This window comes from Culicoides brevitarsis, chromosome 1 (assembly GCF_036172545.1).
Source record: "Culicoides brevitarsis isolate CSIRO-B50_1 chromosome 1, AGI_CSIRO_Cbre_v1, whole genome shotgun sequence".
NCBI classification, from domain to species: Eukaryota; Metazoa; Arthropoda; class Insecta; order Diptera; family Ceratopogonidae; genus Culicoides; species Culicoides brevitarsis.
The window spans coordinates 35,878,396-35,890,247 of NC_087085.1; the positions used below are offsets into that span (position 1 = coordinate 35,878,396).

At 30.4% G+C, this 11,852-nt stretch overlaps 4 protein-coding genes across 5 annotated transcripts; 2 read left to right on the plus strand and 2 right to left on the minus strand.

Annotated features, from left to right (window-relative positions):
- Positions 1 to 1,143: 1,143 nt before the first annotated feature.
- Positions 1,144 to 2,326, minus strand: LOC134838545 (J domain-containing protein DDB_G0295729). Its single transcript, XM_063854092.1, has 3 exons — positions 2,126 to 2,326; positions 1,674 to 2,066; positions 1,144 to 1,611 (listed from the first exon to the last, which is right to left on the minus strand). The coding sequence occupies exons 1-3, from the start codon at positions 2,170 to 2,172 to the stop codon at positions 1,242 to 1,244; spliced, it is 810 nt and encodes a 269-aa protein (XP_063710162.1). The 5' UTR covers positions 2,173 to 2,326; the 3' UTR covers positions 1,144 to 1,241.
- A 287-nt stretch (positions 2,327 to 2,613) lies between these two features.
- LOC134826892 (gastrula zinc finger protein XlCGF28.1-like) lies at positions 2,614 to 4,711 on the plus strand. Of its 2 annotated transcripts, none has more exons than XM_063839393.1 (3): positions 2,614 to 2,770; positions 2,828 to 3,682; positions 4,350 to 4,711. In XM_063839393.1, exons 1-3 carry the CDS (start codon positions 2,660 to 2,662, stop codon positions 4,587 to 4,589), a joined length of 1,206 nt encoding a protein of 401 aa, XP_063695463.1. In that variant the 5' UTR covers positions 2,614 to 2,659; the 3' UTR covers positions 4,590 to 4,711. The 2 variants fall into 2 exon arrangements, with proteins under 2 accessions (XP_063695463.1, XP_063695464.1); XM_063839394.1 differs by having other exon boundaries at positions 2,651 to 2,707.
- Positions 4,712 to 4,976: 265 nt separating this feature from the next.
- On the plus strand, positions 4,977 to 6,722 carry LOC134827254 (oocyte zinc finger protein XlCOF6.1-like). The gene is made up of 3 exons (XM_063839837.1): positions 4,977 to 5,163; positions 5,224 to 5,736; positions 6,258 to 6,722. Exons 1-3 carry the CDS (start codon positions 4,993 to 4,995, stop codon positions 6,720 to 6,722), a joined length of 1,149 nt encoding a protein of 382 aa, XP_063695907.1. The 5' UTR covers positions 4,977 to 4,992.
- A 6-nt stretch (positions 6,723 to 6,728) lies between these two features.
- LOC134827253 (rRNA N6-adenosine-methyltransferase ZCCHC4) lies at positions 6,729 to 8,293 on the minus strand. The gene is made up of 2 exons (XM_063839835.1): positions 7,969 to 8,293; positions 6,729 to 7,919 (listed from the first exon to the last, which is right to left on the minus strand). The coding sequence occupies exons 1-2, from the start codon at positions 8,224 to 8,226 to the stop codon at positions 6,729 to 6,731; spliced, it is 1,449 nt and encodes a 482-aa protein (XP_063695905.1). The 5' UTR covers positions 8,227 to 8,293.
- Positions 8,294 to 11,852: the final 3,559 nt, after the last annotated feature.

The window sequence follows — 11,852 nt, forward strand, 5'->3', positions numbered from 1 at the left end:
TTAATGTGCTTTTAAGAAATTAAAGAAAGGAAAAAGGAATTTCCTTGTCGACAGAGACGGATTGGGAGAAATAATCTTAAAAGAATTTAAGTTAAAAAATTTATTTTTTTAATTTTTTTACGGCTGGAATTATTTTTTTTATATAATTTTTGACCTAATGCACATTTTTTGAAATTTTTCCCAATGAAAATTTTGAAATTAAGACCCAAAGCATATTTTGACTTTTTTCCTGTCAGATTTTGATTTCATTTTTTATTTTTAAATTTTCGATATAATTATTTTTTTACCCAGTGTGTATTTGAAATTAATGCCCCAATGCAAATTTCAAAAAGTTTTAACTACGTTACTAATTTTTTACTTTCCAAAATTGCTTTTATACTTATGAATAATTTTATCATTTTTTTTTCAAAATTTTTCAATTTCTCATTTAAAACTTTAGTCCTAATACTAATTTTAAATTTCTCATCCTACTCCACATTTTAAACTTTTTATTGAAATTTAAGCCTGTTATTTTTAAAATTAAAATTAAATTTTTAAATTAAATTAATGTTAAATTTCTGAGAGATTCATTTGTGTCCCATAGAATATTTTAAAATTTTTGTCCCAATGCACATTTCATTTAAAAATTAACCACGTGACCAATTTCAGTTTAAATCTTAGAGCAAAATCAGTTTTTATTTTAAAAATTTTTATCATAAATATTTAATTATTTAAATTAATATTTAAAATTTAAAATCAAAAGCGCTAAAGAAAATTTTGATTTTTTTTCCTAATGCACATTCGAAAATTTAATTTTTTAACGAGGAATTTAATTTTTAAACTTTAATTGAGTAATTTTAAGTTCAGTTTTTTTCGTTTTTGAATGGAAAATTGTTTTTGCCTAAGTAACATTTTAAAATTTCGCCCAATGCACATTTTGAGTTTTTAACCCAGTACAAATTTTGACATTTTCATCCCAATGCATATTTAAAAAAAAATTTTTTTTGCATCAATTTCTTTTGGTTTTGGAAATTTTTGCTTAAATTTTAGTAAAAATTGTTAAATTTTTGAATTAAATATTTATAAAATCTTAAAAATTTTCCTCATGAATCGCCTCTGGATGATAATGACGCACAAAAACGTTCAAATTAAAACAAAAATCGATTAATTAAAAATTTTATTTTGTTAATTTTATTAATTATGTTTAATGTACATCTAAAAAAAAAGTCACAGAACAACAAGAAAACGATCCCTTCGCATTATTAGAGATCCTCATCCAATTCCATTTCATTGTTGATATTATTATTATTATTATTCATGTTGATATCAGATGGTACGTTATTAAAATCGATTGACGACGAATTATTATTGTCCATGAAAAGTTCCTCACTTTCCATTAAATTACTTGTTGATGGCTCTTCTCGTGATTTTTTCTCTTCTTCCTCTTCTTTGATTTTCTTGTCTGACGTCACAGTTTCACGCAATTTGAGGATTTGTGCCGGCGGTTGCCACAAAACAAGTGCGCTGCAATAAGGAGTGCTGACGGAAGAGGCATTCGCACGATCCAGCAGAGCTTTTGGAAGGAGCGAATCATCTTTTGTGAGATTTTTTATTTGTTCGCAGACTGTTATTCTGTGAAAAATTGGCAAAAATTTAGCGAAAAACCACGAAAAATGTCACGAAAAAATATTCACCTCTGAGCATTTTTTAATTTTTCCTCCAAATCCGCGGGAGATAAAAACACTTTGAAACTCTCGTCGTCAAACGGACTGTCGGGACTGATATTGTGATTCGTAAAATTCGACGATAAGTGCATGCTGCTCATGTGTTCGATCATTTTTTGTTCCGAAATAAACTGTTTCGAGGGTCGATATGTGGGCTCCGGTTCTATCGTTTTCCGTTTTCCGCACATCCCAACTGAAGATGTCGTCGTCGTGGGACTCGTATTTGTGAAAGCCGTGAAATGCGTAATGTTATGATTCGGTCTTTGCACTCCATCGAAGTTCCAATTGAGATCGTTGATGTTCCAGGACGTCGGATTCGGCATTGGTGTGATGGTTTGTTGGAACGGCGGCATGTAGTCATTACTGAAAAATGAAAGAAAAGTCAAGTTACGAAGAGAAAAATTAATTTTTATGTAACTTACATGTTGTGTTGTTGCTGCGATGGGTTGTAAGAATTCTCGTGAAACATTTTCTTGTGTGAAAATCGGCGAAAATTTCGAGTTTTTACATTAAATTAAAGGAAATTCTTTAATTTTTACGAATTTTTTAGATAAATTTCTATCTAATATCTTTTATTTTAATTTTTTAAAATAATTTTTCGTTCTTATCGATGTCTTTTACACTCTTTCATTGTTTATTCCAGAAGCTTCGACTAAATTCCGTGATATTGTGGCGCTGTTGTCGCTTTATTTTGACAGTTACGTTCTTCAAAACCCAAAAAACGCAATTTTTGAATGAAATTTTGAATTTTTCTTGCAATTTTTGATTGAAATTGACATAAAAAGTCCTAAAATTGCCAAAAATATTAACAAAAACATTTTTTTCTTACAGAAATTGACAAAAAATTATTAGTTAACTGTCATTTTCAATCAAGTTCCATGCCTTTGTTGACAAACAAAGTCAAAAATTAATCGAGTTCACATCGTTCTCGTAGTTTTTGAGGTTTTTCAGCAAAAATGCAGTCGAAAATTGACTCTCCTTATTGTCAGGCATGCGGAAATGAGGTCCTTGCAGCACGAGTTTCTCCTGAAATGCAAGAAATCTTCAAAGAATTGACTCAAATTGAGGTAATTATGATTTTTTTTTCTCAATGAATGACAATTTTTTTTACTTTCTAATTTTAGCCCGTTGTCGCAGAGCATGAAATAATTTTTTGTGATCAATGTCAAACGTGTTTGGAGAATTTTCAGTCGTTTCGACAGATGTGTGATGAGACGCAGGCGATTTTAATGCAACGATATTGTACTAAAAACGACACCGAAGTAGTTGAAGAGTTCATCGTTGAAGCAATTAGTCCCGCTTCAAGTCACGAAGACGAACAAATATTCGCTTGTGATATTTGTGCCAAAAGATTCAAAACCAAAAAATGCCTTGCGACGCACATGAACCACATTCACCTTGGAAAATCTCATTTTATTTGCTCCGAACTCGATTGCCAAAGAAAATTTCAGTCAAAAATCGCCCTGGATTGTCATCTGCGAGAACATGAAGGAAAACATCCGTTCGAGTGTCACATTTGTAATTTGCAACTGAATCGTTTGGATGCGCTCAAAAATCATCTTTTGTCGCACGGAACTGAGCGCGCCTTCAAATGCTCGATTTGCGAAGCGGCTTTCACGAATGAGGCGAATCGCTATCAGCACATGATGTCGACGCATAAACTTGGGCGGAAATATATTTGTGCGTATTGTGCGTTTATTTGTCACAATGCGACGCAATTTAATGAGCACGTACAAAGACTTCATGGCAGCGAGGTGTTCCAATGTGATCAATGTGAGAAGAGTTTCAAGCATCCGAGGTCGTTGGCGGAGCATAAGGAGACGCATGACTTGATAGAGAGAATTTTACCGTGTCCTGTTTGTGGGAAAATGTTTAAGAAGAAACGGGATGTCACGATGCACGTGAGAATTGTGCATAAAAAGGAGAAAAAACACAAATGTACGGATTGTGATAAAAGTTTTACCTTGTTGGGGCAGTTGGTAAGAAAAATTATTATTTTATTGTTTTTTAAATATTTTTTTTATTTATTTAAATATTTAAATTTATTTTCAATTGATTTTTAATTTTTTTAGATGTATTTAATTTTTAAATTTTATTTTTTTTTTAATTATTTTTTATGATTTTTTTTTTAAGTTTAAATTTATTAAAATTTTTAGGCACTTTATTTAAATTAATTCAAAATTTTTAATTTTAAAATGAAAAATACTTTTAAATAAAAAATAAAATAAAACAAATCTTATTAATTCTTATAAAAATAATTTTAAAAAATATTCAAATAAAAAATTATTCATAAAAAAAATAAATTAATTTAAAAAAAATATTTATTTAATAATTCAAAAATAATTATAAATAATTATTTTCATTTTTATTAAATTTATTATTTTTATGAATTAATAATTTTTCATTATTTTTATTAAAAATAATTTTTAATTTGAATAATTTTTTTTTAATAAATATTTTTGAAAATTATTTATATTAAAATTTATTTTATTTTTCATTTTATAATAAATTAAATAATTTTTTTTATTAAAAAAATAATTAATTTTTAAAATTAAACTTTTAAATTTAAAATGTTAATTTATTTTATTTAATTTCTGAAATTAATTATTATTATATTTAATTATTTTTTTTTTTTTTTCGTTTTAGAAAAACCATCTTGCAGTTCACACAGGACAAAAACCATACGCTTGTACCTTTAACTTATGCACTCAGGCTTTCACACAGCTGCATGCCCTGAAAAGGCACATGACAACCCACACGGGCGAAAAACCATTTTCGTGCCCTTTTTGCGAGCATAAATTCGCGGAAAAGTATTATATGAAGAAACATGCTTATCGTTGCTCGATGAGACCGGAAAATGTCGAGTCACTTGAGGGAACTGATTGAAGCACCAAAGAAGTCCAGATACCTGAAAAAGAATTTTTTTAACTAAAAAACACACAAAAAATTGAATTATAAAAAAATTTTACCAAAATTTATGAATTTTTTACTTGAAGAGCTTCAACGGTTCTTTTGATGTTTCAAAATTTTCAGCTGTCAAATTGTTTTTAATTCATTTCCAATGAAAATTTGCTCTTTTAAAGTCGTCTGTCTGATTTTTTTAAAAAAGAAATTGACTCTTAAATTTTAAAATTTATTTTTTTAATTAAATTTTCTAAAAAAAAAATAAAAATCATTAAATATTTTTCTAACTCCAAAATGCGCTTACATGATTTTTGCTCAGATTACGATGACTTTTAGCAATTTTTGTTGACAAACAAACAGAAAGTTGAAAATTCAAGTGATAAAAATGGAATTCGTTCCGATAAAAACTGAATTTGTCCCTATAAAATCTGAATTAGAACCCATCAAAACTGAAATAGACAAAACTTTTGAATGTCAAGCATGTGCTGGAGAAGCTTCAAATGGAGAAAATTCCGTAACACTAATTAATTTGTTCAAAAACTTGACTGGAATTCAGGTAATTTTAAAAATTTCTTCTTTCAAATAATTTTTTATCAAATATTTCTTCAATTTTTAGCCCCTTTGTGATGACTCAGAGATAATTTTTTGCAAAAATTGCCAATCCACACTCGAAGCATTTCAGTTATTCAAGAATTTGTGCGAACAAACGCATGAAATCTTCAGTAATCGACTTTTAAATGAAGAAAAACCTTCAGAAGAGCTCGTCGTTCATGTTCAAGTCGAAAAGAAAAGGCACTCGAAGGATGTTGGATTCTACATTTGTGATCTTTGTCAGAAAAATCTAAGTTCAAAACGAGCTCTAAAGGCACATTTTGAGAATTATCACCCGAGTGACGATGGAATTGCTTATAAATGCCCGGATTGCGACTCAATTTTATCGTCTTTGAAGAATTTGAAGAGACATCGAACAAGACACAATGCAGGAAGGCCCTTTGAATGCTCGGAATGCGACATGAAATTCGGAAATAAGCAGAATTTGTATTATCACGTGCGATATGTGCATAAAACTGGGAAGAAATACGTTTGTGCGGAGTGTGGATATGTTTGCTATAATCCAACGGCGATGAATGTGAGTCAAAATTTTTATCTTTAATATTATTATTTCATAGAATTTTTTGAAATTCAAAATAAAAAATTTTTTTCATCACATTTTTTATAATTTTGAAACATTTTTTTATCGAATTTTTAAATTATTTTGGAGAAAAATTTTTTTTTTTAAAAATTTTTTAAAATAATTTAAAAATTAAAAAAAAAATTAATAAAAAATAAAAATTTAAAAATAATATTTTCAAAAATATTTATTAAATAAAAATTTAAATAATTATGTTAAATAAATTTAAAATTAAAAAAAAAATTAAAATAAATATATTTTTAAATTATTTTAAGCTCAAAAGTTAAATAGAGCAAAATAAAAATTTAAAAAAAAATTAAAAATAAAAAAAAAATTTAAAAATAAATTTAAAAAAAAAATAAATTTAAATAAAATAATTAAAAAAAAAAAATTAAAAACCTGCAATTTCATCAAAATTTGCTTTAAAATTCGAAAAAATCTCAAACTCTAATCAAATCTCCTCATTTTTTCTCTTTTAGCAACACAACGAACGACATCACAGCACCGAGAAATTCCGTTGTGACAAATGCCCGAAGGAATGCAAGACTCGTGGCGACTTGCGGGAACACAAACTCGTGCACGAAAACCTCCCAAAGACAGTTCCTTGTCCCGAATGCGGCGCCATGTTCAAACATATAAAGCAAATGCGGACTCACGTAAGAGCTGTTCATGCGGCGAAGAAGAAATTCGTTTGCGAAACTTGTTCCAAAGGTTTTGTCTCGAGAAATGCGCTTGAACGACATTTTGTTACACACACGGGCGAACGAAAATTCCCATGCTCCTTTTGTGGACAAGCATTTACGCAGCAACAGGCACTTAAGAGACACTTGACAACTCACACTGGAATTCGTCCTCATGCATGCCCGCACTGCAATCACACGTTCGCGGAAAAGTTTTACATGAAAAAACACGCCGCCAATTGCTCGAAGAAGGAAAAAACTTGAATAAAGTCATGAATTGTTGTCCTTATATTTTTGGATTTCTTCTAAAATCGTTTCTCGATGAAGGCACGAGAAGTGAGTGTGACCATCGGTGCAACAAATTAAACAATTTTTCTTATTATTTAACTTCAGATCACTAAAAATTCGTTTTCTGACGATTTTAAGTGCTTCACAGGAAATTTCTGGATGTCCTTGACCTTTACAAATGCTGCAAATCAAATATTTTTTGTATTCCAAGCACTTGTGACCCGGTTTTTGTGTGCATTTGTTGCATTTCGGGCAATGAACGTAATTTGGCTTCACACAAAAGTGACACGTTTTGCAATGTTTGTACGTAGATCCGTTCTTGGAAGGACAAATTCCGCATAATTTGCAGTGATTGTTGGATTTACTGACGAATCTCTCACATTTTTCACAGTAACGATACTCCTCTTTTGGTAATTTTATCAAATTTGGCAGGATATTCGTGAAAAACCTCACAGGTGACCCCAAATCCTTCCGTGAATTGGATTTTTCGTTGTATTTTTCGTGATTTACGTAATTTATTCGATAATCAGACATCGAAAGCTCCGGTAACACTTTTCTTACGTAAGTTTCCATGAAATACGGAAAAACCAAGACAATTGGAACGATTTTTAAAGTTCCTTCATTGACTTTTCTGAAATCTTCTTGAATTTTTCGCAGCGTATCCGCCAAAGGGTCAGTCAAACATCCAAACGGGGGATCGGTGAAGATACAAATCGAGTCTGTTGGTTTCGTATTCTTCAAAAATTTCAAATATTCTGCCTTTGGGTCGTCTTGGAGGTCATTTACTCGAAAAAAATGATGATTGAACATGTTGTAATAGGCAAATTTCGTTCTTGGATAGAAGGAAAATAGTCGATCATCGATGTCCAAAAGGAAACTTTTGATTCCGTGCGATAAAAGTTCATCATGCATTGCAGGAGCTCCGATACAAAGCACTTTGTTGATGGATAACTGTCGAAACATTCGTGTGAAGAACGTTAAAGTATCCGTAGAAAAGAAATATTGAGCTTCCTTTTTGTCGTTACTCTTCGGAGGCAGAAATTCCGATGGCTTGGTGAGTGTTGATGGAAAAGGAATTGACTCGAAGTTCGAATGTGACTGAGTTTTGCTCTTCAAATAGACTGAATGGGTCTTCATGCAGTAGAATCTGTCGTTAACGGGGGATTTCTGGAACTAAAAGAAAGAATTAGTAACGAAACTTAAAGAAATTTCAATTTTTTACCTCTTCAAATGTCACTAATTCCTTAGAAATTTCCTTTTGAACTTCTATTTCTTCAGATTCTGAGTCATATTCTTGATAAAAAGGACATTCACTTCGGTCTCGACATGCCGAACACGCGAAAAACCTCCGAACTGTGGATTTATCTGAAGAAGTACTCTCGAAAAGAAGCGTTGGACCATGAGGACACCATGGTTTTTTGATGGAGTCGTCAATTATCACACGAATGCCTTTGGATTCTTCTGTCATCACGGGTTTCATTCTTTAATTTGTTGGAACGAATTGAATTTAAAGTCTCGTGTTGATTGTTTTTGTTTCGACCCGAAATTAGTTCCAATTTTTTCCATTAAACCAGATGAGCAGGGTTTGAGCTTGATATGGACTCCATCTGTTGGAATACTTCAGAATGACAAAAATTTTATCCGTTAAAATTTTTTTTCATCAATTTTTTTTGCTAACATCTTTAAATGGCTCCTGTACATCGGAAACGCAAAATTTAGAAAAAGTCCAAAACAAAAGTTGTTTCTAATGCCAAAACCTTCAATTTGAGCTGGAGAACCGTGATCTACAAAAGTTGAAAAAATTTTGAAAAATCGGTATGTGAGCCTTCATAATAAGAGGATTTTGACTTAAATTTTTTTTCATCAATTTTTTTTGCTTACATCTTTAAATGGCTCCTGTACATCGGAAACGCAAAATTTAGAAAAAGTCCAAAACAAAAGTTGTTTCTAATGCCAAAACCTTCAATTTGAGACGGAGAACGGTAATATAGCTCAATTTTGAAAAATCGGTATGTGAGCCCTCATAATAAGAGGATTTTGACTTAAATTTTTTTCGCTAACATCTTTAAATGGCTCCTGTACATCGAAAACGCAATATTTAGAAAAAGTCCAAAACAAAAGTTGTTTCTAACATCAAAACCTTCATTTTGAGACGGAGAACGGTAATATAGCTCAATTTTGAAAAATCGGTATGTGAGCCCTCATAATAAGAGGATTTTGACTTAAATTTTTTTTTCAATTTTTTTTGCTAACATCTTTAAATGGCTCCTGTACATCGAAAACGCAAAATTTAGAAAAAGTCCAAAACAAAAGTTGTTTCTAACATCAAAACCTTCATTTTGAGACGGAGAACGTAATATAGCTCAATTTTGAAAAATCGGTATGTGAGCCCTCATAATAAGAGGATTTTGACTTAAATTTTTTTTGCTAACATCTTTAAATGGCTCCTGTACATCGAAAACGCAAAATTTAGAAAAAGTCCAAAACAAAAGTTGTTTCTAACATCAAAACCTTCATTTTGAGACGGAGAACGGTAATATAGCTCAATTTTGAAAAATCGGTATGTGAGCCCTCATAATAAGAGGATTTTGACTTAAATTTTTTTTGCTAACATCTTTAAATGGCTCCTGTACATCGAAAACGCAATATTTAGAAAAAGACTTAAATTTTTTTTGCTAACATCTTTAAATGGCTCCTGTAAATCCAAAACAAAAGTTGTTTCTAACATCAAAACCTTCATTTTGAGACGGAGAACGGTAATATAGCTCAATTTTGAAAAATCGGTATGTGAGCCCTCATAATAAGAGGATTTTGACTTAAATTTTTTTTCATCAATTTTTTTTGCTAACATCTTTAAATGGCTCCTGTACATCGAAAACGCAATATTTAGAAAAAGTCCAAAACAAAAGTTGTTTCTAACATCAAAACCTTCATTTTGAGACGGAGAACGGTAATATAGCTCAATTTTGAAAAATCGGTATGTGAGCCCTCATAATAAGAGGATTTTGACTTAAATTTTTTTTGCTAACATCTTTAAATGGCTCCTGTACATCGAAAACGCAAAATTTAGAAAAAGTCCAAAACAAAAGTTGTTTCTAACATCAAAACCTTCATTTTGAGACGGAGAACGGTAATATAGCTCAATTTTGAAAAATCGGTATGTGAGCCCTCATAATAAGTGGTTTTTGACTTAAATTTTTTTTCATCTATTTTTTTTTGCTAACATCTTTAAATGGCTCCTGTACATCGAAAACGCAAAATTTAGAAAAAGTCCAAAACAAAAGTTGTTTCTAATGCCAAAACCTTCAATTTGAGCTGGAGAACCGTGGTATAGCTCAATTTTGAAAAATCGGTATGTGAGCCCTCATAATAAGAGGATTTTTTTTCATAAATTTTTTTTGCTAACATCTTTAAAAATCCTGTACATCATAATAAGAGGATTTTGACTTAAATTTTTTTTCATCAAAACATCTTTAAATGGCTCCTGTACATCGCTAACAAAACGCAAAATTTAGAAAAAGTCCAAAACAAAAGTTGTTTCTAACATCAAAACCTTCATTTTGTGCTGGAGAACCGTGATCTACAAAAGTTGAAAAAATTTTGAAAAATCGGTATGTGAGCCCTCATAATAAGAGGATTTTGACTTAAATTTTTTTTGCTAACATCTTTAAATGGCTCCTGTACATCGAAAACGCAATATTTAGAAAAAGTCCAAAACAAAAGTTGTTTCTAACATCAAAACCTTCATTTTGAGACGGAGAACGGTAATATAGCTCAATTTTGAAAAATCGGTATGTGAGCCCTCATAATAAGAGGATTTTGACTTAAATTTTTTTTCATCAAAAATCTTTAAATGGCTCCTGTATGTGAGCAAAACCTCATAACCTTAAGAGGATTTTGAAAAAATTTTGAAAAACTTAAGAGGAAATTTTTTTTCATCAATTTTTTTTGCTAACATCATTAAATGGCTCCTGTACATCGAAAACGCAATATTTAGAAAAAGTCCAAAACAAAAGTTGTTTCTAACATCAAAACCTTCATTTTGAGACGGAGAACGGTAATATAGCTCAATTTTGAAAAATCGGTATGTGAGCCCTCATAATAAGAGGATTTTGACTTAAATTTTTTTTCATCAATTTTTTTTGCTAACATCTTTAAATGGCTCCTGTACATCGGAAACGCAAAATTTAGAAAAAGTCCAAAACAAAAGTTGTTTCTAATGCCAAAACCTTCAATTTGAGCTGGAGAACCGTGATCTACAAAAGTTGAAAAAATTTTGAAAAATCGATATGTGAGCCCTCATAATAAGAGGATTTTGACTTAAATTTTTTTTCATCAATTTTTTTTGCTAACATCTTTAAATGGCGCTAACATCTTTAAATGTTTTTTTTTTGTTTAAATTTAGTCAAAGAAAATAAAAAAAATTGATGAGTTCCTATTCAAACATTCAAAAAACTAAAAATAAAAAGAAGACGTCATTAATTGTGTCATTGATTGCCATAACATAACTTAATAAAGTAAAATTATGTTCATAAACCTTAAAATATCTTTTTTTCTCTTCTTTTCAGTTACTTACAATTTCATACAGAGACAGTCAGTACGGAAAAAGATCCAAGTATGAAGTTCACAAAACCTTGATTAAATTAAAACTTGCATTAATTTAAACGAACTTTCTTCTGTAGGTACTTATTACCTCCGTACCGAGCGTTGGGCTTCTTCCATCATTCGTTCGAGTAAATGGAAAACTTAATTGAAATGTAATTTGAATTAAGAAATGACGATGTTGCTGATGAAAACACAACATGGAAAATTTTATTCATGGACAAGCATTTAAAAGGTGCTAAAAATGACGAGCGACGTCCTTCCTCTTCAATGACCGCATGCAATATTGCATGATTTTAAAATTTTGCATAAAAAATTAATTTTAAAAATATTTTTTTACGTTTTTATGACGAAAGTAGAGAAGAGTGTGTTATGACCAGAGGCTATTAAAAAGACAAAAGTGTCCTCATAGGTCCTCTTCTCGACATCGAAGCGTGTTTGTGACAGCTTCTTTATTCAGAATTAAATTCTGATTTCATTTTACGCATTGTTTATCAAAAGAGA

Coding starts and splice junctions, on each gene's coding strand:
- LOC134838545 (XM_063854092.1), bottom strand. CDS start 2,172: ATGTTTCACGAGAATTCTTACAACCCATCGCAGCAACAACACAACAT. Junction 2,067..2,125: donor TCGCAGCAACAACACAACAT/GTAAGTTACATA, acceptor TTCATTTTTCAG/TAATGACTACATGCCGCCGT. Junction 1,612..1,673: donor AAATTAAAAAATGCTCAGAG/GTGAATATTTTT, acceptor AATTTTTCACAG/AATAACAGTCTGCGAACAAA.
- LOC134826892 (XM_063839393.1), top strand. CDS start 2,660: ATGCAGTCGAAAATTGACTCTCCTTATTGTCAGGCATGCGGAAATGAG. Junction 2,771..2,827: donor AAGAATTGACTCAAATTGAG/GTAATTATGATT, acceptor TTCTAATTTTAG/CCCGTTGTCGCAGAGCATGA. Junction 3,683..4,349: donor TTACCTTGTTGGGGCAGTTG/GTAAGAAAAATT, acceptor TTTTCGTTTTAG/AAAAACCATCTTGCAGTTCA.
- LOC134827254 (XM_063839837.1), top strand. CDS start 4,993: ATGGAATTCGTTCCGATAAAAACTGAATTTGTCCCTATAAAATCTGAA. Junction 5,164..5,223: donor AAAACTTGACTGGAATTCAG/GTAATTTTAAAA, acceptor TTCAATTTTTAG/CCCCTTTGTGATGACTCAGA. Junction 5,737..6,257: donor ATAATCCAACGGCGATGAAT/GTGAGTCAAAAT, acceptor TTTCTCTTTTAG/CAACACAACGAACGACATCA.
- LOC134827253 (XM_063839835.1), bottom strand. CDS start 8,226: ATGAAACCCGTGATGACAGAAGAATCCAAAGGCATTCGTGTGATAATT. Junction 7,920..7,968: donor AATTAGTGACATTTGAAGAG/GTAAAAAATTGA, acceptor TCTTTCTTTTAG/TTCCAGAAATCCCCCGTTAA.